General features: G+C 44.8%; 2 protein-coding genes across 11 annotated transcripts in view; one reads left to right on the top strand and one right to left on the bottom strand.

Annotated features, from left to right (window-relative positions):
- MIA3 (MIA SH3 domain ER export factor 3) overlaps positions 1-8,137 on the top strand; it is a 55,515-nt gene extending 47,378 nt beyond the window's left edge. For 2 of the 7 annotated variants that reach the window (XM_047840348.1, XM_047840351.1), the window contains 11 exons: positions 1,995-2,096; positions 2,756-2,816; positions 2,928-2,963; positions 3,040-3,107; positions 3,227-3,327; positions 3,487-3,624; positions 4,343-4,411; positions 4,517-4,599; positions 4,732-4,803; positions 6,276-6,426; positions 7,308-8,137. In XM_047840348.1, coding sequence (XP_047696304.1) covers positions 1,995-2,096; positions 2,756-2,816; positions 2,928-2,963; positions 3,040-3,107; positions 3,227-3,327; positions 3,487-3,624; positions 4,343-4,411; positions 4,517-4,599; positions 4,732-4,803; positions 6,276-6,426; positions 7,308-7,618 — 1,192 coding nt within the window. In that variant the 3' untranslated portion in view covers positions 7,619-8,137. The remainder of the gene's footprint in view (positions 1-1,994; positions 2,097-2,755; positions 2,817-2,927; positions 2,964-3,039; positions 3,108-3,226; positions 3,328-3,486; positions 3,625-4,342; positions 4,412-4,516; positions 4,600-4,731; positions 4,804-6,275; positions 6,427-7,307) is intronic. The other 5 variants (XM_047840349.1, XM_047840353.1, XM_047840352.1 and 2 more) reach the window with 3 other exon arrangements.
- Positions 8,138-8,979: 842 nt separating this feature from the next.
- AIDA (axin interactor, dorsalization associated) overlaps positions 8,980-24,131 on the bottom strand; it is a 39,120-nt gene continuing 23,968 nt past the window's right edge. Inside the window, exons 7-11 of one of the 4 annotated variants that reach the window (XR_007148110.1) lie at positions 17,407-17,529; positions 15,099-15,221; positions 11,893-12,010; positions 10,761-11,766; positions 8,980-9,959 (exon numbers count right to left, since the gene is read on the bottom strand). Coding sequence is in view for 2 of the 4 variants with exons in the window: in XM_047840360.1 (XP_047696316.1) it covers positions 11,670-11,766; positions 11,893-12,010; positions 15,099-15,221; positions 17,407-17,529 (461 nt within the window). In the remaining 2 variants the exon portion in view is untranslated. The other 3 variants (XR_007148111.1, XM_047840360.1, XM_047840361.1) reach the window with 3 other exon arrangements.

Consider the following 24,131-nt stretch of genomic DNA (forward strand, 5'->3'; position numbering starts at 1 on the left):
ATATGTAAGGCATAATTATTTTGATGTGTGTGTAATGATTCCCATGTGTGGATACCTGATGGGTCCATCCCTCGTTTTTTAGATTTTGATCTTGATGTCTTGTAGAGTGCCCGGTCAGTGATTGAGAGGCAGAAATTGTGTATTAATTGTAGAGGAAATGAGAGGGGTGATATGATTTTCCTACAGAAAAGATGGGAGTTTATTTCTAGCACGTGGTCATTTGATTTTTAATACAGTCAGCAATTCAGATCCTTCGGAAATGGCCTCATCCCTTCAAAGGACACTGTATTGCCTGTCTGCATAGCTCTTTTGAGTCTCAACCCAAACCCTAGGGCTTTTACTGGGGGTCCCTGTCATTGGTAACCTTGAACTCCACTTATTTTTCTTACAACCCAGGGTCCGTTGAAAGCTATGCTCAGTCTCCTTAGGTCTCTGTTGTCTTCAGTGTGTGGGATGAACCTGGAGAAAAGGTGGCTTCAGATACCAGGCTTTCTTGTAATTCTGAGATTCCTCTTCCTCCTGGTACTTGGTCTCATATATTCACTTGTTAGCTAATACATTAGCTCTCTGATGCCTCCAGGCACATTTTTTATGTTTTTGTCCAGGATTCTAATCGTTCTCAGTATTCTCAGACCAACTCCTTCATCGCTGGAAAAAACATTTGACTCATCTTTTCTCATATCTCTTCCTAAGCCAGAGACAGGGATTTCCTCTTGTTATGTGCATCTTTTACACGGTAAACTGTGAGCTTTGTTAGTGCAGGGAGAGTACTTTGCTCATACTTTTGACTTAGCGTCTTACTAGGTAACCAATATATATATAACCAATATAGCCAATATAGCCACTCATATGATATTTTGCTGAGTATTAAGTATAAAAGAATATATAAACCTTTCTTCTCTTTCCTGTTATTAAACCCTTTAACTATAGCTCTTCTCATTTTGCTTCTGATTCATAGAAATTTAAGTTTCAAGTTAAGTGTTTTTTGAATTAGACTTAAGGGCAAAGATGTACAAGGGCAACAAGAATAGCATTTTTATTTTTATGTTTTTTGAGAAAGAGAGGGCACAAGTGAGTGAGAGGGAGAGAGACAGACTCTCATGAGGGAAGAGAGGGAGAGAGGAGTGGGGCTCACCCGATGCAGGCCTTGTGCTCACCTGAAGTACGGCTTGAACTCATAAACTGAGATCATGACCTGAGCTGAAGTTCTACGCTTAACTGACTTGAACCACCCAGGCGCCCTGAGAACAGCATTTTTAAACCTTTAAACATTGCTGCCATTGCAGTCTGTTTTATAGTAGATTAACATCTTGAGTTTGAAGGTTAATTGGGTTAAAACCAGTTTCCAGTAGGTAATATCCTGATAATGCAACATCTGGGATTCTTTATCTATTTTATTCACTAGACATTGCCAGTTCTGAGATTGTTCTCAAATCACAATTCCGTTGAAATAGGTGGTAGGTGTTCCATATCTGAAGTGTGGGAATGTTCTGTGGTTAATTGCACAGGTTACAAGACATGTTCTAAAAGGCCTTCTTTGGCTGACTCTCTTATCGTGGTACCCGTCTCGGATTGAGAAGCAGTCCTTCCATGATAGCAATAAGGAAAGTGACTAGGTTTCCTGTGGTAGAAATAAGAGAAGTAATGATCGCTTGCTTTACCTGAAGCTTACCTGTGTGAGGTTGAGCAGCCCGGGCCTTCCACAGGGAAGTGGGCTTTCACTGTGTTAAGCACAAGGAACTTGTCCCTGGGCATGTAGAGTTTTTGACATTTCTTTACTGGTGAGTGAAGACTTATGAGACATTAGAAAGTGCAGGTGATTTGCCAACAGGCTAGAGATTGATTTTTTTATCCTTGAATGGCAGGTTTGAGCTCTCTCCTGACTTTGTACGTCTGCTGTGTGTTTTAGAGAGGAGGGGAGGTGATGTGTGCTTAGAGGCATTCAGGCCGCTGGGAAGACAAACACTTTCGACTGACGACCGATTTTGTCTTAGGAAACTGAGTCAAGAAGAGTATGAGCGGCAAGACCGAGAGCAGCGGCTGTCAGCTGCGGACGAAAAGGCGCTTTTGGCTGCAGAGGAAGTAAAAACGTACAAGTGAGTTCAGCTTCGAAAGAGGGGTCAGCGACTGGGGAAACTACTGTTGGCTTCTTAAAAAACCACATTACAGTGCGTGGAACAAAGTGGCCCAGAACATAAATAAACGGTCAAAGGGTGTAAGTACAGTTAATTCATGTGAGGAAAAAAGAAGTTTAGGTTAACAAAGGAAAAAAGTCACATTAACAGACATTTCTTTATACCCAATACCGGCAAGACCGTAAGGGAACTTGGTTCGTGCCAACGGTTCCAGGGGGTTTTGTGTGTTGGAGTAATTGTTTTCGGAAGGCCGTTTGCTGTAATGATGTAGCAGAAATCATGAAAGCGATTGTGCCATTTGATAGACTCAGGGGTGGCAGCTCTGGGAGATCTTCCGTGGCTATACTTAATGGAGGAGAAAGACATCTTTAGCAGGATTGCTTGAGAACATCGAGGAGCAGTCGGGAAGATTAGCGTATCAACTCAGAATCTCCAGCCGGAAAATAGTAGGGAAATGAATATTAGTTTTGATCATCTTATGCTCTTCTTATGACCACGAGGCTGTGGATGGAGCCCGGAGCCTGCAGGAGTGCAGGTGTTACAGTCAAGGGGGTGTGGTGAGACTGTTGAAACTGTTCTTTCGTTGCACTTTAATTGATAAACGCAAGTGTGATTCTTAGGCGCAGAATTCAAGAAATGGAGGATGAATTACAGAAAACCGAGCGCTCGTTTAAAACCCAGGTAATTACCATACTGCCCTAGAGCTGCAGAATTCTTTGGTATCTAGTGGACTGTTGTAGTGCCTGTTAAACGAGTCCCTAAACACAGCTTTTGATGTGTTGTCTTTTCCAGATTGCTACTCACGAGAAGAAAGCTCATGATAACTGGGTAAGATTTGTTTTTCCTTTCCTTTATTTTGTGTGTGGCCCACCACAACTGATTTGGATCTTGTTTTCTCCAACAGCTCAAGGCTCGTGCTGCAGAAAGAGCTATCGCTGAGGAGAAGAGGGAAGCGGCCAACCTGAGACACAAGTATGGGATACTGAATTGTGTTTTCAGTGCGTTTTAGGGTTATTAAAGGCTGTGCTTCTGGTGATCGCATGGGGGAATTTTGTATTTCATATGTGAGTCCATTTTCCCTCCGCATCCAGGTTACTGGAATTAACCCAGAAGATGGCAGTGCTGCAGGAAGAGCCCGTGATTGTGAAGCCACGGCCGGGAAGACCCAGCGCCCAGAACCCTCCATGGAGAGGTAGCAGCACTTTGAAAGGGCAGCTCTCGGTTTTGGTCAAAACGTACAGAAATCACACTTTATTTCTGTGTGTCTTAGTTATGATGCCCTAGAAGTAACCCCAAGAACTCAGTAAAGAAAGGTGGCCTCAGAGTGGTAACAGGGCACTGTCATCGTCAGGTCCTCTGAGCCAGAACGGCTCTTTTGGTCCATCTCCTGTGAGTGGGGGGGAGTGCTCCCCTCCCCCGACGGCTGACCCGCCTGCCAGACCGCTCTCTGCTACGCTCAATCGAAGAGACATGCCTAGAAGTGAATTCGGTGAGCATTCACATTTTACCTCGAAGTAAACTGTGGCTCCTAGAGGTTTTCCCCCCATCTTTTGAGAATTCTAATGCAAACAACATTTTAGAATTTGGGTCTGCTCGGTATAGAGAAAAAGAATTCTTAATTTGTCTTGCTGAATAAATAGTCTGCTGTAAGATCTGCTTTAGAACAGAAAGAGTTTATTATTATTAACATTAACGTAACATATAAATACATAAAAATATAGACTATGTAACGATAAATATCATTTTTTTGCTTTTGAATTCTTCACTGCAAAGTATAAGCCTTTATCTTTAAATTTCTATGGGGTTCCTCCCTGGAGTATTGTAAAAGTAGCTATAAAAGACTTTATAATTTACAGCCCATTAATATAGCATGCTGTACCTATTTCTTACAAATACGTCTGTAATGCTTGGCAAGGTATGGAGGTCAGATTACACACACTGAAAACCGTCCGTGTGTGCCGCTGCGGCAGGCCTGTAGCCCGAAGTCCCTGCCGGTGCTGTTAACGTACGTTTTCTTGCTGTTCTTTCCGTCAGACAGCTCGCCTTAATCCTTTCAGTCTGTTTGTAACTTTGGGATCTCCCCTCATGTGTATTAGGAGACCCGTTTTTAATGCTGCTTTCTAGGTAGAGTTGAACCCTGACCTGTCCACAATTGGTCCGTTTCTTTTGAAAAACCCATACAAGGGCTCTGTTCTTTCTCTCTCAAGGATCAGTGGACGGGCCTCCACCTCGTCCTCGATGGTCATCTGAGGCATCTGGGAAACCGTCTGCCTCTGGTAAGGGATCTGAGTGTGTTGAGAGTCCAAAATCCGAGGGTTTCTTACTCTTCCTCGGGGCGAAGACAAGGCAGGATAAATCTAAGTCCTTTCTCTGGTCTTCAGCAGATCCAGGACCCGGTGCAGCTCCCATGGCGAACAGCAGCTCGAGAAGCTCTTCCCCTACTAAGGTGATGGATGAAGGCAAGGTAAGTTCTGCAGGTGTTCTGAGTCGTAACTAGGTATTTCAGCAAACACTGAACTTCTGCAACGTCCTCTCTCTGCATCATTCATCTGTGTGCCTGTTACATCTGTAGTATCTCATTTATTTTTTTAAAAAGCAAACTGTTGCCCAAGACCCCGAAGGCCCCTCAGCTCCCAGCATTCCATCTGTGGCTGAGCAGTCAGTAGTAGTAAGTACTTAGAGGTTGAGGACTGAACTGAGCTTGTACTTGGTGTATTCCTGGAAGGGAAGCAGACACTAATCTGCTTGGCTTTAAATTGCATGGCAATATTGATCTTGTTGTCTTTGACTTGAAAGTGTTGCTGGGTTGCTGAAATCTGACTGGTTGGTTTTTCCTCCTTTTTCCTGTTTTGGTTAGGCTGTTCACCTGTTCAGAACATCTCTTGTAATGAACTAAAGAATGTGGAAAGCCCCCACTCCAGCTTTGCATTGTGTGTGCCTCGGTGTTAAGTGTTGTGAGGCAAAGGAAAGTAACTCTATATAGAATTCACCGTCACACCAAGTGTGGCATTTAAGAATATCTCCAGTTGTACGCTAGGCAGACGCTGTCTTGAGTAATCTGAAATTAGGGACTGGCAAGGGAAGAATGTTTGCTGCAGGTGAAATCCTCACCGGTGGAGATCCGTCCTTACCTGCCGTGTGGGTTTCCAGCAGTACCCTTCAGTTACGTTCACACGAGCATGTTCTCTACCAGAGCCGCACCGGTCCTGACGGTGCTTCTCTGTGTGGAAATCAGAGTATGCGTGATAGTTTAGAATTTCCAACCCAGTTTCCCACAGGAAAGGAGGTCAGGGTCTCTAATGAGAAAGCACAGCATTACTGGTGAATGAAGGTAAATATGAGAGCTCCACCTGCCTCCCTGTATGGAGAACATTGCTTCTCTAAGTTTCCGTGCAGGACTCGAGGGACATGTGTCTCTTGAGGTCTTTTTGTCCATGGGCAGCTTGGAGAAGATCTGAAACCCTGGAGTAGACTTCAGAGAGTAGAGGCCCCTTTGTTAGGTTGGGGGAGCAGAATTGCCGGTAGGCGGGGAAGGCCAGGCAGACGTGATCCTGAATGGCAGCCTGGCTTTTTACATGCTGTGTGGCCTTCAGCAAATTAACACTTTGTGTCTCTGTTCCTTCATGTTTAAAACGGGATGTTCATACTTGGAGATTGAGAGACCTGCAGATTAAATACGTGAAATGGAAGGCACTCTGAATGGTGGCTATTGTCACATGTGTAGAAAGCGGATTTTTCATTGCCCCTTGTTCTGTCCGTGCTTAGTATGGAAATAGTGCCCTGTTGTGGCAATGGGAAGGACATGGGGGTGAAGGGGTTGCCCTAGGAATAGATTGTGGTGTTTGTGGTAGGATTTCTTAGCAGTCACCTCTGTTAATGTCCTTCAACGGTCCTCTTGCTTTCTCCGCCTTGCGTATTCCAGCAGTAATAGGACAGGGAAGGTGTTAGCTCCTGGGTCATCCCTTTAGCCTGCCTGAGCTGCCAGTGGGAAGAGACGGGAGGGGTAAAGCTTTGTCACACTGGTTGTCCTTTGGACAGGTGCCTGACCTCTGCTTCGTTGGGTCTCAGCTTTTATTGCTGTTGGTGCTTGTGTGTGTTATACCCGAGTCTTCCAGAATTTTAACTGCTTCTGCTCTGCAGGTTCCTATGGCTGCAAAAGGGCCTCCTCCTTTCCCAGGGGTGCCCCTCATGAGCTCACCCGTGGGAGGCCCTCTACCACCCCCCACTCGATACGGACCGCCACCCCCGCTCTGCGGGCCTTTCGGGCCTCGGCCGCTGCCCCCACCATTTGGTACGGTAATTGAATGGTAGTAATTGACTTGTAGAGTGGAATTCATCTTTTCTCTCTGTTCCTTGTTGAAATTTTAATAGTGGCTTTTACAGGGCCATCTACTAAAAGGGCAAAGCAAGCTGAGTACGCTTTTTTTTTTGGGCACGTGGGGGGCTGCACAGTCCCCCTATACGGAGATGGGCAGTAGGTATCTCGTAGACCAGAGAGATTTCTAGAAAGCCAGAAATACTACTTCTGCAGATGGATAGAACTCCCTCTCCCAGCTCAAGAGTTTACAGTGTCCTCTGGACCACAGACATCGGTCAGGAAACAAAGCTTGTAATCACCACGATGGAAGGATATGCAGGGGATCATAGACAGGAGAGAGAGATTGAACCTTCAATCCCCACCTTGGAAATCAGGGGTAGGGCAGCTTAGCTCTAAGAGAAGGGAGGATTTAATTGGGGGGTGGCCAGAAGGCCTTTCCCCGGTGGGGCAGACTCCTGGGTCTGGTGGCGTGTCGGGTGGATGCTGAGCTACTGCCTGAAGTTTTGACACGGCAACAGACAGTGAGATGGTCCTGTCACACTTCTTTGTTGCAGTAAAGCCCTTATTTCAGTCTGTCTTCTTGCTGTGACACACAGTGCTTTCAAGTACAAACCAAGCCCTTGTGAGACAGAGCTGGCAGAACTGTGGGACAGAAAACACACAAGCTAGGTCGAGGCACGTCTAGATCCTGCCTGTGTTGTTTCCTGGCTGGCTGGCCGGCCGTCGGCCTAGAACTTCACTTTGCCTCCTGCCTGAAGTGCGGGTGCCGCCACCTGGCTTCTCAAGTTGTGAGAAATTAAAGACTGACGTGCCCACGTGTGTTCGCATGCTTTTACGTGACTTACTCTTTCCAGGTCCTGGCTTACGTCCACCACTAGGCTTGAGGGAATACGCGCCGGGCATTCCACCTGGGAAGCGGGACCTGCCTCTCGACCCTCGAGAATTTCTCCCGGGACACACACCTTTTAGACCTTTAGGCTCTCTTGGCCCGAGAGAGTACTTTATTCCTGGTACTCGACCACCACCGCCAACCCACGGCCCCCAGGATTATCCGCCTCCACCTGCTGCAAGAGACTTCCTGCCTTCTGGCTCCAGAGACGAGCCCCCCGCTGCCTCGCAGAGCAGCAGCCCGGACTGTTCACAGGCTTTAAAACAGAGCCCGTAACTCTGACCTCTGACGTTCAGTCTGAGAGAAAGTGGGCTGGGCACATTGGTTACGGTAAAGGATTTCATTGGCTTCAGAATCCAGAAGTTTATTTTAAAAGGTATGTTTTTAGAACCAAGCTGCCCTGGCAGTGTGCATTTTTGAGCCAAACAATTGAAAAATATCATTTCCCCCCCTAAATAAAAACCACCTCATAAGCTAGAGCCTTCTGACAACCTTGAAATGTGCAATAAAGAATACCTGTGTTCTAGTTAACGTAGCGCGTAACTGCTCCATGATTTAGAGTCCTGAGAAATATGAACATTTCCTGTGGAAATGCTAGAACATGTATTTCCATTTATTATCCTGTTTTTAGTGTGCACCAGTTGAATACAGAGCAATGGTGTTTATAAGCTTGGTTTTTTAAAATATCTGGTCGCAAAGACTGTTACGCTAAAAATGTTTACTAAAAGATCATTAACTCTCCCTTCTTGCTGAAGTTCTTTGTAGTAATAGTTCATAAAAATTTGGTTATTAGTATTTCCCAAGTGTCTGTCGATTCATTGGATTGCTTTCTCACGAGGACTGTGCCATCTTGGAACCACGTAAACATGGGCTCCCAGAGCTGGAGTCGTGACCTGGCGGCAAGCTCCCTGCTGCTCACTGCGGGGAGGCGGGGGGGGGGGGGGGGGGGGGGGGGTCAGCCTAACGTCCCCTGGGAACACCACAACCGCGCGTCTCCCTTGACCTTCAGGGAGGCCTGTGGGCCCTTACTGTACGGCATCCGTGTGCTTTCCGGTGACTTTTGTGGCCTGAGTGAGAATGCTTTCCTGAGGATGAGTTCCCATCGGGGAAGAGTCGTCTGACCTGATGTTACCTTTACCATTCTTGCTTTGAGGGTGCAGAACAGAAAACTGAACAGGATGTGTTGTGACCATAAGAAGTAAGGAAATTTCTTTTTAAAAAAGTAGAATGTAATATTTCTCCCATCCTTTGCCTCTGGTTTTCAAGGAATATGGGGGAAAGGATCGGAAGAGGGCACTACTCTGAGAAAGGGGGGGTTTAGGACCTCAGTTCTTCCTGTTGATTACCAACTACTCCCACATCAAGACTGGAATGTTGGCACTTAGATTTGAAAATCGGTAAGCCTACAAATCTGGGATTACGCCACATTTAAAGTCCTAACTATCCCCATTTCTATGCCACGTCTTTGAAACAACGTTTATGATTTAATCAAAATTAGAAAAGGCTGGTATTCACTACTGAGGCTATGCTTTCCCCTTCTCCGAAGTTCTGTGACATCCTGATACTACTGAAACCTAGACCGTGACTTGTCATAAATTTAATGTACTAGCACCACGCTATGAAATAAAAACAAAAGCTTAACTGATACAAAGATTTCTCTTTGTACTAAACTAAGAAATACCACTTTAGGAAGATAACCATTGAAAGAAAACCACTCTTCAAAATTCTTAAGGAATACAGAAGTAGTTCCGCAGGAAGAGAATTCATATGTAGGTCTTCCCATTTCATGTCAAGAGAGGAAACGTTAAGACGAACACCTCCATTCTTAATAGCATAGGTTGTTTTTAACTGGGTAAAATACGATTAAGTCCGCAAATGCAACTTTTGAATATGTCGGTCTCTGGACACAAAAATTAGGCAGTTCATACGATGTCTCGTATATAGTGTTAGAATATAGGTCATACCTGCTAGGAGAGAGGAGCAAGTAGGAAAAGTGCATTAGATCTATTTTAAAATCAGAGCCAGTCTTTTTTACCGAGAACTTTTTCCGGTGTCTGTCCTGTATCTCCTATTTCTGCACAGTCCGTGACCTGTAGAGCAACTCGAGTACCTACGGCTCACCCGAGCCGCTGTGAGCCTGCCGTAGTCGGCACCTAGCCCAGCCTCGGACGGCACCGCCGCTGCAGCAGGGTCCAGGGGAGCCCAGTGCCTGGGGGGGTGGAGGTGGGGGAGGGGGTCCCTGGGCTCCAGCCGTTCCAGAAGCCGTCACTGGCTAAGCGTGTATCTGGGCTTGGTGGCTAAACCCATCTCGTTTCTGAGGCAGCCGTGTTTCGGCCTGAAAGCATTTCGACCACAGTGACCGTTCAATAGCTGAGTTTTTTCATTGGAAAGTGAAAAGTAGTTGGTGGGAAGCACCGTGTTCTGTGTCTACTGCTTCAAGGTGATCACTTGTTCTGTCATTCCGTTCAGGTCTGAATTAAAGTTCGGCTAATCACGGCATCCATTAAACTTCTTTAATACTGGCGTGAAAGGCAACTGTAGTTCCTACAGACCATTTATGTGAATGACAGGAGATGCTCCTTCATATAAGTTATCACTGACATACATGTCTTACGGTCTATGAGAAAAGAGAAAGACCAATGTATCAGTTTTGCTACATTTTAATAGTAGGTACTTCACGGGATTATTTTCTCGGTCTCGTCAGCAACATCGAACAGAAGGGACTGCGTGCTCTCCAGGCTACAGCGTGCCGTCAAGCACCTCAGGACATTTACATGACTTGGAGAAAATGTGGTTCTTGCCCCTTGAGGAGCTGACGGTCTGGGGGCCGACAGCTCCCGCTCTGAGGGTTGAGTGAACAGCAGGGTAATTTATTAAGGCAAATTCTTCCCCTCGAGCTATCGTGGACTGAATCATCTTGGGATTAGTCTAATCAAAACGAGAGAGAGGATTAATTTGGCTGGGAATTCCTCCAGGCTCACAGTTTATAACCCCCCTCTTGGAACAGAACTGACAGACAACGGAAGGCAAAGACCAGCTCTCGAGAAGTGCAAGGGCTAGAACACTTCATTGTGGCTACTTATTCTAAAAAGCAAATGCTGAAGGGACGGCCAGGGTTCTTCGGCTAGTTGAAAAACAGGCCAAGGACTGGCGCTGCATTCCCCTCATGCTAGCACTGGGCGTTTAAAATAGTATTAAATACGTGGGTTCTACGTCTGACCCACAGAAAGCCCACCCCAAGCCTTACTGTTCTGTGTATCAAATATCTACCTCGGGTGTACTCTGGAAGTTTTATTTACGCCCCATTAAGTCAAAAGTAATGTAAATAGTCAAATTATAATAAGCTCATGACCTGCGTATTTCCCTAGGGATGAAAGTCAGTATATCTAGGAAATAAATGGCGATCCTATCTACCTACGTAAAGAAACCACAGAGGAGCTCCAGGTTTTGCACGCTCCCCACTTGAAGAAGAGGGATGCAGGCTTTAAGGTTTCACAATCAGTTGTCAGAAAAACAGCAGTTATTCCTGCAGTGTCTCGTCAGTATCGGACTCGGGTTTAACACGACTCAGAAGACGTTACGGAGCTGTCCAAACACCTGCAGTTGTTCTGAGACGGTTCCACCGTTAACGCTGGAATCGCCCTCAGAACAGCGGTGTGTGTGACGTAGCGGACCCGCTCATCGGCTGACCACAAATCCGCGCTCTCGAAAGCAATCCGGTCATCTGGAACGCTCCCACAGGGGACACCGATCCGGCCAAGGCACACGATTTCTAAACAGGAGAACTAGAGATCGGGGTGAATTCAGGCCACGTCTGAGGAGCCGCCTATACAATTCCAGACTGACCTCCCTGGGCAGCAAAATCTGGTCCAATTCCTCTCGGGAAAGTTTCACACCATCCCACCCACATCAGCCCAAAGTCTGGCGTTAACTCAAAAAACCAAAAAAGCATACTGGAGCAGAAGTGAACCGACGTGTACATTCTAGCACAATCTTATTGCTGTATTAGTTTCGAAGGTGAGCACATCCTACGACAGCAGTGTTGTTCCAGGAAGCAGGGCAGGAACAGCGGTAAGTTAGAAGAGAGACTACGAATTGCACAAACACTAGAAAAGTAAAAACAGGTTTCAAAACTACAACAAGCCTGTATCCAAAGGGGTCGTCCGTGTCAGCGGCGTGCGGACTGTGAATTCTGCAGACTCGCTCTGGCCTCCCGGCGTGGGCGCGGCCTGCTTCCTGCCTGGCGGAGGGGGCTGTGCTACACGAGCTGGGATGGTCTCTACTGAGTGGTAGGATTCACAGACGTTCCAGGTCACCCATGTCAGGATCATTCCTTGTGCAAAGTCTGATGTAGATGAAGATAAAGTGGTTTCTTGGTCAATAACTGCAATTTCTTTCTTTTAAAGTCAGTGGGTTTCTTGTATCTGTAACCACAGTAGAAAGATCATGGTTTAAAACACTTTGACAGCTGACCTAGTCTTTGGTCACATACCGAGAAGAACTACTAGTCACCATTAAACTAGCATGAATCCTGTGTGTGCGTCACTTACAGTTCTATTACAATCGGCCCCGCTTTAATTTCATCCATCTCCATGAAAGCAAAGCACTTGGTGCTGGTGAACCTTTTTTTAGGCTTGTAGTGTTTGAATTCAAAGAAGATAGCTGCACCTAAGGGATTAAAACAGACCACATTAGCCACAGATGCAGACTTTCACGTGCCCACACATTTATCTTCTCCGATCAGATCACCGGAAGCACATGGAGAAGCAGCAGGCGGCATAATTTACAAAGTAACCTTTGTCAAACAATCGCCCTGATGCTACGACTCTCCTCGTCACCCAAAGCTCTTCTCCGTCTGAACGCAGTGACCTCTGTCCACATCCTCCCAGTCCTACAAAGCACAGCAGAACTTCCTGAGCTGGGCGGCCTCAAGATCTCACGCACGTTCCCACACGGGTAGAATCGTAAGCCACTGAAGGACAGAACCTCTTCAATAGCACAGAACGAACACACAGGATGCTTGTGAAGTATTGACATGATCCACAGAAACTCACTAAGTAGCAGAGGCCTGTAAGCGTTCATGAAAAAATTCGAGCTTACGTCACTTCTCCTGCTGAGAGAAAAGCTCAAAAATTCAACTTTTTTGAGTGTCTCAGAGTTCAAACAACATAGATCGTGTGCTGGTTCAGTTTTTAACTGCCATCTATTTCCTAGGACCTTTTAGAGTGTTCGAAGCACTGTCCTGTTTTTCCCAGAATCCCCTATGTTTGGGTACCGATGGCGTATCGGAAGGCAAAGTCTGGAGAGCAAGCCTATTCCTGCGTCACCCCTTCCCCAATGAGCAGGCGGGGAGGAAAAATTCACACGTTCTGACCTCCCCAAAGATAAGCCCCACGGATCAGCTCTCCCCACAGAAAGCAGCTCAAAACAGAATAAGCTGCCTCGTCAACGTGGGCACGAACAGTTACTTTCTAAAGAAGGCGTGGAAACTAGTTGGGAGGAAGCTGGGGTCTCACTCTCAGCCGGCTACTTCATTGTGCCTGCACCGCAGTGGTGCCAGATCTCGCTTGGCTTTTAAGGACGACACGCGTCCGGTGCCTAAACCGGTGACAGAACCCACGGGTGACAAGAGGTTTAACAGAAATGTGTATGCAGTCCTGGCACCCGGTCCGCCCGTCACAGCAGACAGTGGGACGTGGCTGAGGCAGAGGTGGGCACACTCAACCCTCGACCGCCCCGGCACCCGCCATCCCCAGGAGCGTGACCTTCCGGGTCTACAAAAGGGTCCCTTCTCTTTCCCCTCCGATGGTAGTAACTGAGGCAAGTTTGGGATTAAAAACCTTAAACAGATTTTTAAGATGGCAGATCACATTTCTTAGTCTCTGCAGCTCTGGACCCACCTACTTGTCCGCACGCCTGTGTCTGGGGTCTGAATGTGAAAATAAAGTCACATTTGAAAACAGGACCGAGATCCAAATACGATGCCATCCTCTCAAGGAACTTATTCATCTGCATCGTGAGTAGGTAATATATTTCCGCCATCCCTGGTGGGCGCAGCTTTGTTCTTCGTGGTATTTAGAAGAAAGAAGAGAATGTGAAAGGGGACTAGTGTACGGAGATTAACGGAAATGCTTGGAAACATGAAAAAAGTTTTCATTTCAGTTGCGACTACAGTAATACTGTCCACCATAAATTCAAAGCTAAAGAAAATGAACGGAATCAAATTCTGAATACAGTTGTACTTTCAGCATCTTGGGAGTCAAGTCCTCAGGAACACAGCACCAAAAAACCTGGGGAAGCGAGCCCACGAAATGGTCCCCATCTCTCCATATCAGAAACACTTCCCAAAGCAAGGGACTTAAATGCAAATGTTTTCGTATTTTCATGCAGAAGGTAGAACTGCACGCTGAAACGTCTTGGACCTTTCAAGAGGTCCTGTGCTTAAGGACATCCACCTCTGTATTCTTCGAACAGCGACTCGTAAACTTTGGCGCACCTCGGAATCGTGTAGAAGACCCCCAGAACCAGAGCGCGGGACCCAGCCCGGGGGGGCCCGGGACTCAGGAGGGCCTGCCACTCACACCTGGAGCCACTGCACTGACGGACCCCGGGGAAGACTGTCGTTCAGGGTGGAGCAGAGGCCACAGCAGCAGCGGATCCGAGAAGTAAAATGTCAACTATTTTAGAGGATGGAGCGATCGTTCAAGAGGCTCTTCTGTATCTTGTACGAGCTTCTTGCAAAGCGTGAAAACGTCAACAACCGCCAGGGAATCTGGGGTGAGAAAGGGACTGAGGCCTTTTCACAGAACACGACGGTCCCCCCCGGGGCAGGCCGCTTGGAGAAGCATTCGGTCCCAGGAGCCATCTGACTTGGAAGCGGAACTTCACCTTTTCCAAACTTTGCTTTTGCTCCTTCCCATCCTCCTCCTGACCGAGCACAAGGTGCAGGGTCCTCCTTCCCAAAAGCTGCAGCTGGAAAAACAACTTGTTCTGTCAACTGTCAGCCTCCACTGCTGAGGAGCCTGAGGGAGCCGCCGCTGCCCCCTCTGCCCCTTAGGATGCAGAAAATTTCATTTGGTTCATTGTTCACGATGATGAGGTTTATTATCAAAGACCGTTTTTTTTTTTTTTTTTTTTAACATTTATTTATTTTTGAGAGACAGAGAGAGAAAGAGCATGAGCGGGGGAGGGGCAGAGAGAGAGGGAGACACAGATCCAAAGGAGGCTCCAGGTTCCAAGCTGTCAGCACAGAGCCCGACGCGGGGCTCGAACCCACAGACCGCAAGATCATGACCTGAGCCGAAGTCGGTCGCTCAACCGACTAAGCCACCCAGGCGCCCCCAAGACCATTTTATTATCTAACGGTTATCTATGACACAACTAGCTAATACAATGCCTAATTCCCACATCTGAAAAATCGATATTGCGTTCAAGTCAATGAACACCGTATGACATTTACTTCTGCCGACCGCGCTAGGCCACCGGGCACAGAAACACCAGATTGCAGCTGGCAATCTCCTGGATGCACGCATCCACTAGGCTTTCTAAAACTGAAAACGCCCTGGACCCACACACACGTTCCCGACCGTGATCTGAAGGAAGACATCAACTGTACAGTTTGTTAACTTATTTCTTATTGTTACAAAGAACAGAGGTGGAAAAGTCGATTTGAATCTAATACATATACAGAAACACCAACGGGAGGAGAACTCTGGCCACGAGAAGCCAATGCAATGATTTACCATCACGAACCAACCTTTGGTTAATTTTTCAACATGCTTCTGGAGCTCAATGTCCACATTAAAATGAACATACGTATCTTCTTTTCTTGAAGCCACAGGAGTATCTTGCACAGGAGTTAAATCTATGCCATTCAGATCTAGAGAGGAAAGAAGAGTTTCAAATACAGAGACTCAAAAACTGCAAATGAACCACAGAGTGTTACGTTTCTTCCAGAGGCTTGGCAAAAGCAGAGAGGAGATTCTTGGATAACAGACACTCCCTTTGGCGTGAACGGGTTCCTACAGAGCTTCTGGTGTCCGGAGGTGTTGGGGGGAGGGCGGGGGCGCGGGGGGGGGGCGGACTCGGGGCCAAGGGCGAGGAAGCCCTGCCGTGACTGGGTGCAAGTGCAAGTCTGAAGCGACAAAATTCGATCCTTATTACGAGGTGAAAAGAACTCTTGTCGTCCTTCGGCCACTACCCCGTTGTCTGCAATACAAATCTGGAACGTGAATCCTATTCCACGGTGGGGCCCCTACCCCTATTTTCCAACCCTGATCAAGTGCATGGCGTGGAAAGGCCTCTCATCGAACATGACCAGAATTCCCCTGTTGTACTCAAGTCAGAGCCCAAACAATGGACATGGAAGCTGCCAATGAAACCGTTCCCTAAACGGGTAATTTTTTATATGCATTACCTACATTCTGATTGTATCTGCTATAAAGTAACCTGATTTACAACAACCAGATGGCACACTATGTGTGGTGTGTGGCTTTAATTTCCTGCAGCCAGGAATCTGCCAGCTTAATCAGATTCAACATGGACTCACTTAATGTCTGGCGTTTCTGTGTGATTCCACAGACTCCTATCTTAGGGAACTTAAGACAATTTCGTACATTCGATTATTGCAGCTCCTAAACACGTTTACCCAAAAACACGTTTCGGTTCAACGTGTATGCAAGAGGAACGTCATATCTACCTCATCATCATTACGCTTTTCTGTTCTACAGTGTGCAGTCCCACATGAGGTATGAGGTTTACAAATGGCCTATCAAATAATGGTGGGTATGAATACTTTCCAGTAGACCAGGGATTTGATAGCTGCTAACAGCAGAGGTTCAAGTATTGAGCAGCAGTCAGTGGGAGCATGGGGTCCCCACGTCAAGAGTCTTCTCTGTGTCTGAACTCACGTTTCTTTTATGAGATACTACTGAGCCCACGGGACTGAATTTACTTCTACGACTGGTAAAAGTTCCTTCCATGTAATGTCAGTCCCTGCTTCCTTGGTTTGCCTCAAAGTGCAGACGGACTGAGATTATTTGTGCACTTACGTCTGAATAAAAGTATGACAACTTCATCTGCAGTCACCCAATAATCATTTCTAGAAGACCACTGGCAGCTTCACAATAAAGTGCTGATGAAAGGTGTGACACCAGCAAATGCTTTCGATCGGTGTGCTCTCCATCTTAAACCAAAGACTAAAAAAGCGGTTTTCAAGGAATCACTGTTATGTCCCACTGGACAGGAGAAAAAGCAAATCCTCAAGACAATCACCCTTAATAAGAAACACATCACTCTTTAATGCCCCTCAGGATGACGTTCAGATATGGATGTTTATAGACGCGTCCCACTTCCTGTCTCCAGGGACGATGCCCCGGAGGCCTGATTCTCACCCACCCCTGGCAGGGCTCCTCTGTGCCTCAAGCATTACAGCAGGAAGCAGCGAACCCGGAGGGGAGGGTGGGGGGGTGGGGGGGGGCGGGTTGACAGGAGAACATGGGGCTTCACAAAGAAAACCACACACACTGAGGTGAGCAGAAGGATCTGCTATTAAAGACAGGGTGTTTGTCTAGTCAGTGTATATGTCTAGATGGAATTTTAAGAATATAGACACATACGGGGTGCTGGGTGGCTCAGTCAGTTGAGCTCCGGCTCTTGGTTTCGGCTCAGGTCATGATCTCACATTTCGTGAGTTCGAGCCCCACGATGGGCTCTGAGAGGACAGTGTGGAGCCTGCTTGGGATTCTCTCTCTCCCTCCCTCTCCCCTCCCCTGCTCACGCTGTCTCTGTCTCTCCCAAAAAGAAAAAAAAAAAGAGATTTACAAAAACACCCTCAAAAGCAACTGTGCATGAAGGTTATAAATAACAAAGTATTTTTAGTAAACCTCTCAGAAATATTCAGTGAAGGAAAGAGGACAGCTTCCCAGGGATTTTATCTCGATGTAGAATGAACTCGAATGAGTTGTCGCAGAGGCGAGAACCCACCCCCATAGCCCCTCATGTCCCAAACGAGAATCAACATTATAAAATTCACAAGAGGCGAAAATGTACACAGAGTTATTTACCCTTTACACTAACTGTAATATAGGGGTCGATGCACTGCCCCGCATCCTTCAGACCGATTTTCTCAATTCTGATAGTGAGTAACGTCATTCCCGGTTCTGACGGCAGCCTTGGCAATAAAGTACCTGACAACAGAACAGCAAAGAAAGTGAGCCCCACCAGCAAGTTCAGAGTCAGTATTTTAACAACCCAGAGAAGACAGAACCTTGCTCTCACCTGACTCGGTAACCAGCCAGCCCTTAACTGGGGTTTCTGAAACTCCCAAACACTCAACGTTATTCTTTTGGACAAGTATTTAATGTCATGCAAGACACATCTACGCTTCCTTAATTCATATTCAACACCAAAGTGTAAGTAAGTCCAGTTTGTTAAAGATTCAACTCACTAACTTCAGGAAGTCCAATTACAAATCACCACACACTTAATACACTCCTACACACACACGTCACCTGTACTTACAAACATAACATAGATTTCGTATCTCTATATGAAGTAGGAGAAAAAACACGGAAAGAACTTTTCAAACTCTTACATTAACCCAAAGTTTGAGAAACTTAACACCAGAGTCAATCAATAGATCTTTTAGTTATTAACGGAGGAAATAACTTACAACGTAGTATTTGTGTATTTAATTAAATAATTTTCTAGTCTGACCTCCCACCCCTTTCTGCACCCTATTCTGTATGACCTGTTCTCTCGGAAGTTAATCCTGCTGAGACGGCAGGCACGAGAGGGAGTGCAGCTGGCAATCTCCTGGATGCACGCATCCACTAGGCTTTCTAAAACTGAAAACGCCCTGGACCCACACACACGTTCCCGACCGTGATCTGAAGGAAGACATCAACTGTACAGTTTGTTAACTTATTTCTTATTGTTACAAAGAACAGAGGTGGAAAAGTCGATTTGAATCTAATACATATATAGCATCTCAAACTACAGAACCTAACATTTATCGAGGACTTTCATTGACATTCTCCCAATTTCTATCCAACCACGTGTAATCCTACTTTTAATGATGAAGTATTTGAAATGTGTGAATCGATCCACTTACTGCCTTCAAAAGAGTACATTTAATTAACTGCAAACAGGCTTGAGTGGATTTGGGGGGAGGGGGGAGGTGATAAAAACGCCCTCAAGTCGGATCTATGAAACCACGACAAGATGTACAACACTATAGATCAAAAGCCACGGAACTGTACCCTTCGAATGAGTGGATTTTACGCCATGAAAATTACTACAAACGTCCCAGAGTCTTCACTGGTGACACTTGTGAAAACTTCTAGCCAATGAAAAGTCGGAAGTGAGGACGCCAAAACGGAACACTGAGAGCAGCATTCCACACCGCTTCAAAGGTGAAATTACCTTACCTTTTCACATGAAACAGACCTTGGCCATCTTGCCATATTTTAACACATTTTCAGTAGTCAAACATTTTCTCATATTAAAGATAAGAGGTCTCTTATTGCATCCACTGTCTCCTTCAAATATGTTAATTGGCGAAAACTGACAAACATCAGAAGAGCAAATGAAACAAAGACGTGGCTTCGTGGAAACCGGAAAGCAGGCATCCGGGGAACCGTCACTTAGGTCAAAAGATACACACTACCCCAGGGGCTCCCTTCTACCACCACCCAAAGTTCTTCTCATCCTTCACTATCCTGGCTTTCAAAATAATTACCGAAAAGCACAGTGTAATAACGTTCTGCCTGCTTCCGCCGGTAGCTGTAACTTGTTCGCCTGTATGACCGCACGGTACGGGTGTATACGGTACGTGGGGTTTATCAACGTAGCACAGTTTCTGTACTCATTCTTCTGTTGGCAGGCATTAAGAGGGGCTCCAAGTTTTTGGAAATTGTTTGGACCAATGCGGCTGTAACATCCCTGCGCACATATTCTAACGTACGTGAGCACACATTTGCAAAAGAGAGGGACAGCCAAGTCACGCAGGGCATCGCCCCCCTTTTTACCACGTAGACAACCTGTGTCCAAAGTGCTTGTGCAGAGGCCCACTTCAGCACTGCACCCACAGCCCCACCCTCCATGACACCCTTCTCTTTGGTCCCTTTAAGGTGTGGAGAAACGTTGATCCAGTTTTAATAGGCACTTCTCCAATGGCTGACAGAGGTGGAGGCCCTTTTCGTTTCAGAACGAGCATTGGGGGTGCCTGGGTGGCTCAGTCGGTTAAGCGTCCGACTCTTGATTTTGGCTCAGGTCATGATCGCACGGTGGGTGGAATCGAGTCCTGCCTCGGGCTCTGTGCCGACAGCCCAGAGCCTGCTTGGCATTCTCTCTCTCTCTCTGTCCCTCCCCTGCTTACTCACTTTCTCTCTCTCTCTCAAGATAAATAAACCTAAAAAAAAAATTTAGGATGAGCATTTGGATTTCCTCTTTACTGAAGTATCTGTTCGATTATTTTGCACATCTTTTATTGGAATGTTCACCTTTGTCTTATTTGCAAAAGTTCTCTCATGTTTTCATACAAGCTTTTGTTGGATGCGTGTTTTGTAAATAGCTTCTCAGTGACTTACTTTAAAAAGAAACTTTATATTGAAGGATTATATATTAAAAAGTATATAAATTGTGTACAAATTGTAAGTACAGCTTAATGAATTTTCACAAAGTGAACACACCTGCATAACTGCCACCAGATCCAGGAAAGATCTTACCAGCACGCTAGGAGCCCTCCTTGTGTCCCCAGCACAACCAAACCCTAAGAGATGACAACCATTCTTGACTTCTAACACCAAAGATTAGTTTTATGTGTTTAAAATGCCTTTCTCTGTTAATGGTGTCTTCTAATTACAATAAATGCTCAATGTTAATACAATCAATTTCTTTTTAAAATTTTTTTACACTTATTATTTTTTTTTTTTTTTTTGAGAGAGAGAGAGAGAGAGACAGCACAAGTCGGGGAGGGGAAGAGAGAGAAGGAGACACAGAATCCGAAGCAGGCTCCAGGCTGTCAGCACAGGGCCTGATGTGGGGCTCGAACTCACAAACTGTGTGATCATGACCTGAGCCAAAGTCGGACACCTAACTGACTGAGCCACCCAGAAGCCCCTATAATCAATCTCTTAACTCTAAATTCCTTTATACTCACTGCTTTCTGTGTCCTATTCAAGAATCCTTTCCCATTCCAAGATCACGAAGGTATTTTATCTTGTAAGAGCCTTATTGTTTTTCCATCTGCATTTAATTCTACAATCCACTTTGAATACATATTTGTTTTTGGTGTGGAAGGAGCCCGAGCCCATTCTGTCCAACATGGACACCCAACTGTCCCAGCACCACTTATTTAAAAGCCCATCATTTCCCCCATTGATCCACAGGGCACCTTGGTCACAAATCAAGCAGGGGCTGTTCTGGATTTCCATTCTACCTCACAGGACCATCTCTTAAACTTGCAAGGCTATGTAGTTTCGTAATGACTGTAACTTTGTAAGAAGCCTTGACATTTGGTAAAGCAAATTCTCCCCTCGACATTACTTTTCAAGGGGCAACTATATTTGGCCCTTTGCATTCCCATGTAAGTTATAAAAACAGATCTCAAGTTCTTTAATTAAAAAAAAAAAAAAGAAAAAACCTTTGGAATTTCAGCGAAGTTCAGATCGATTTTAGAAACAGTCACATCTTTACAAACTGCTTCTTCTAATCCATGAACTGAAATATACCTTTCAATTTATTAAAAAGACAACATCTCTTGATAGTTTTATTATTTTCTTCACAAACATCTTATACTTTTAATTTTAATTTTTTAAATTTACATCCAAATTAGTTAGCATATAGTGCAACAATGATTTCAGGAGTAGATTCCTTAGTGCCCCTTACTCATTTAGCCCACCCCCCCTCCCACACACCCTCTCCTAACCCTCTGTTTGTTCTCCATATTTATGAGTCTCTTATGTTTTGTCCCCCTCCCTGTTTTTATATTATTTTTCTTTCCCTTCCCTTATGTTCATATGTTTTGTCTCTTAAAGTCCTCATATGAGTGAAGTCATATGATTTTTGTCTTTCTCTAATTTCACTTAGAGTAATTTCACCCTCCAGTTCCATCCACGTAGTTGCAAATGGCAAGATTTCATTCTTTTTGATTGCCGACTAATACTCCATTGTATATATACACCACATCTCCTTTATCCATTCATCCGTCAATGGACATTGGGCTCTGTCCATACTTTGGCTATTGTTGATAGTGCTGCTATAAACATGGGGGTGCACGTGTCCCTTCGAAACAGCACACCTGTATCCCTTGGATAAATGCCTAGTGGTGCAACTGCTGGGTTGTAGGGTAATTCTATTTTTAGCTTTTTGAGGAACCTCCATACTGTTTTCCAGAGTGGCTGCACCAGTTTGCATTCCCACCAGCAGTGCAAAAGAGTTCCCCTTTTTCCGCATCCTCACCAACATCTGTTGTTGCCTGAGTTGTTAATGTTAGCCATTCTGACAGGTGTGAGGTGGTATCTCATTGTGATGATGAGTGATGTTGAGCATTTTTTCACGTGTCGGTTAGCCAGCTGGATGTCTTTTTTGGAGAAGTGTCTATTCATGTCTTTTGCCCATTTCTTCACTGGATTATTTGCTTTTTGGGTGTTGAGTTTGATAGTGCTTTATAGATTTTAGATACTAACCCTTTATCTGATATGTCATTTGCGAATATCTTCTCCCATTCTGTCGGTTGCCTTTTAGTCTTTCTGATTGTTTCCTTGGCTGTGCAAAAGCTTTTATTTTGATGAGGTCCCAATAGCTCATTTTTGCTTTTGTCTCCCTTGCCTCCGGAGACGTGCTGAGTAAGAAGTTGCTGCGGCCAAGATCAAAGAGGTTTTTGCCTGCTTTCTCCTTGAGGCTTTTGATGGCTTCCTGTCTTACGTTGAGGTCTTTCATCCATTTTGAGTTTCTTTTTGTGACTGGTGTAAGACAGCGGTCCAGGTTCATTCTTCTGCATGCCGCTGTCCAGTTTTCCCAGCACCACTTGAAGAGACCGTCTTTGTTTTATTGGATATTCTTTCCTGCTTTGTCAAAGATTAGTTGGCCATACGTTTGTGGGTCCATTTCTGGGTCCTCTATTCTGTTCCATCGATCTGAGTGTCTATTCTTGTGCCAAAAGGTCTCATACTTCTTTTGTTGGATTTATTACTAGGTATTTAACATTCTATGATACTCTAACAAAAGTTATTTCATTTTCTAAGCAATTGTTGCTTGTTTATAGATAGAATCAATTCTTAAGTACGGACTGTTTTTTTTCTAACCAAGGAACTATGCATGCTAAACTTTCTTATTAATCCTAATTACTCATCTATTGATTCTTTTACATGTACTGTGTATATATTCATCACATCTACAAATAAAGAAAAGGGATTTTCTGCCCCTAATGTTTATCTTTTATTTCTTTTTCTTCTCCTAGTACACTGGCTAGAACTTCCAGAACAACGTTAATAAAAAGACGTAATAGCCGGCACTCTTACTCCCGGCCTTGTTCTCGATCTGAAAAGGAAAGCTTCAATTTTTACCACTAAGTATGATTTTGGCTCTAAGTGTCCCTACAGAAGTGTTTTGTTCTCAGTCTGCCAGAATTTTTTAAACTCAAGAATAGATTTAGAATTTAATTTAAACATTTTCTGCACCGACTGAGAAGATGGAGATTTTTTTCCTCAATCCGTTAAGGTGTATCACTTTGGTGTACTTTGTTTATTTCACAATATATTCTCAAAAATCACTCATTAGTTCATGGAGATTTTCCTACTTATTATCAATAGTGCTCTATGTATCAGATTTTACTCCACCAATCTACGTATGGTATTTAGGTTGTTCCTAATATTTTACTATTACAAGTAATAGCACAATAAATAACCTGATGTATATGCCAGCCTTTTTTTTTTTTGTTCTTTGTTTTCATTTTACTGGAGGTATAACTTCAGAATAAATTATTAGAAGCAGGATTGCTGGACCTAAGAATAAAATGTCTATTTGTGTTGTCATCGATGAATTCCCCTCCAAAGGGGCTGTACCTTTTTGGACTCACACCAGCCCCACAGCCTCCGCAACAGCAGTTTTAATTTGTATGTCTCTCATTATAAGTTACATATCTTTTCCCATGTTTAAGGGCTCTTTGTACGTATTTGTGTGTCCGTATGTGTGTGTCAACTGTCCATGGCCTTTGCGCAATTTTCTAATATGCTTGTGGCCTTTATTGTCACAAGGTAAAGGTTTCTTATCTATTAAGGTTGTTGGGTCCTTATTTGTCTTCTTTACTCTGATTATGGCTTTTCTGACAGTCACGAGGGGACTGCTTATCCAACTTTAAAGCCAATGGTAGAGTCTCCTTTTACGAAAGCCTATGTTTTTCCCAAGTGAATATTAAGATTGTTTCCACATTAAAGAGGTAAATTTCATTCTTTTAGTTTCAAAAATAAAGGCGTACATATATTTAAGCCCACATAAGAGATAAATCAACACATTCAACATAATAATTTTGAAAGAGCTAAGCCTATATTTGAGCTTCTCACTTAATTGGAAAATGTTTTTTAAAATCTTGAAAATGGTGCCTTGGGCTATTTTTGAATTCACATTGTTTTGGCTTATGATTTTAGTAGCTTTACTATTCAACATTGTCAATACATTTGCTGGACATAAATAACAGGTTGTCAATTTATAGCCTTTACTTAGATGAAATCTACCAAGCCCACCTTTAGAACAATTAAATCTCATTTTCGCTTAAGCCAGTTATTCA

Source organism: Prionailurus viverrinus, chromosome F1 (assembly GCF_022837055.1).
Source record: "Prionailurus viverrinus isolate Anna chromosome F1, UM_Priviv_1.0, whole genome shotgun sequence".
Taxonomy (NCBI): Eukaryota; Metazoa; Chordata; class Mammalia; order Carnivora; family Felidae; genus Prionailurus; species Prionailurus viverrinus.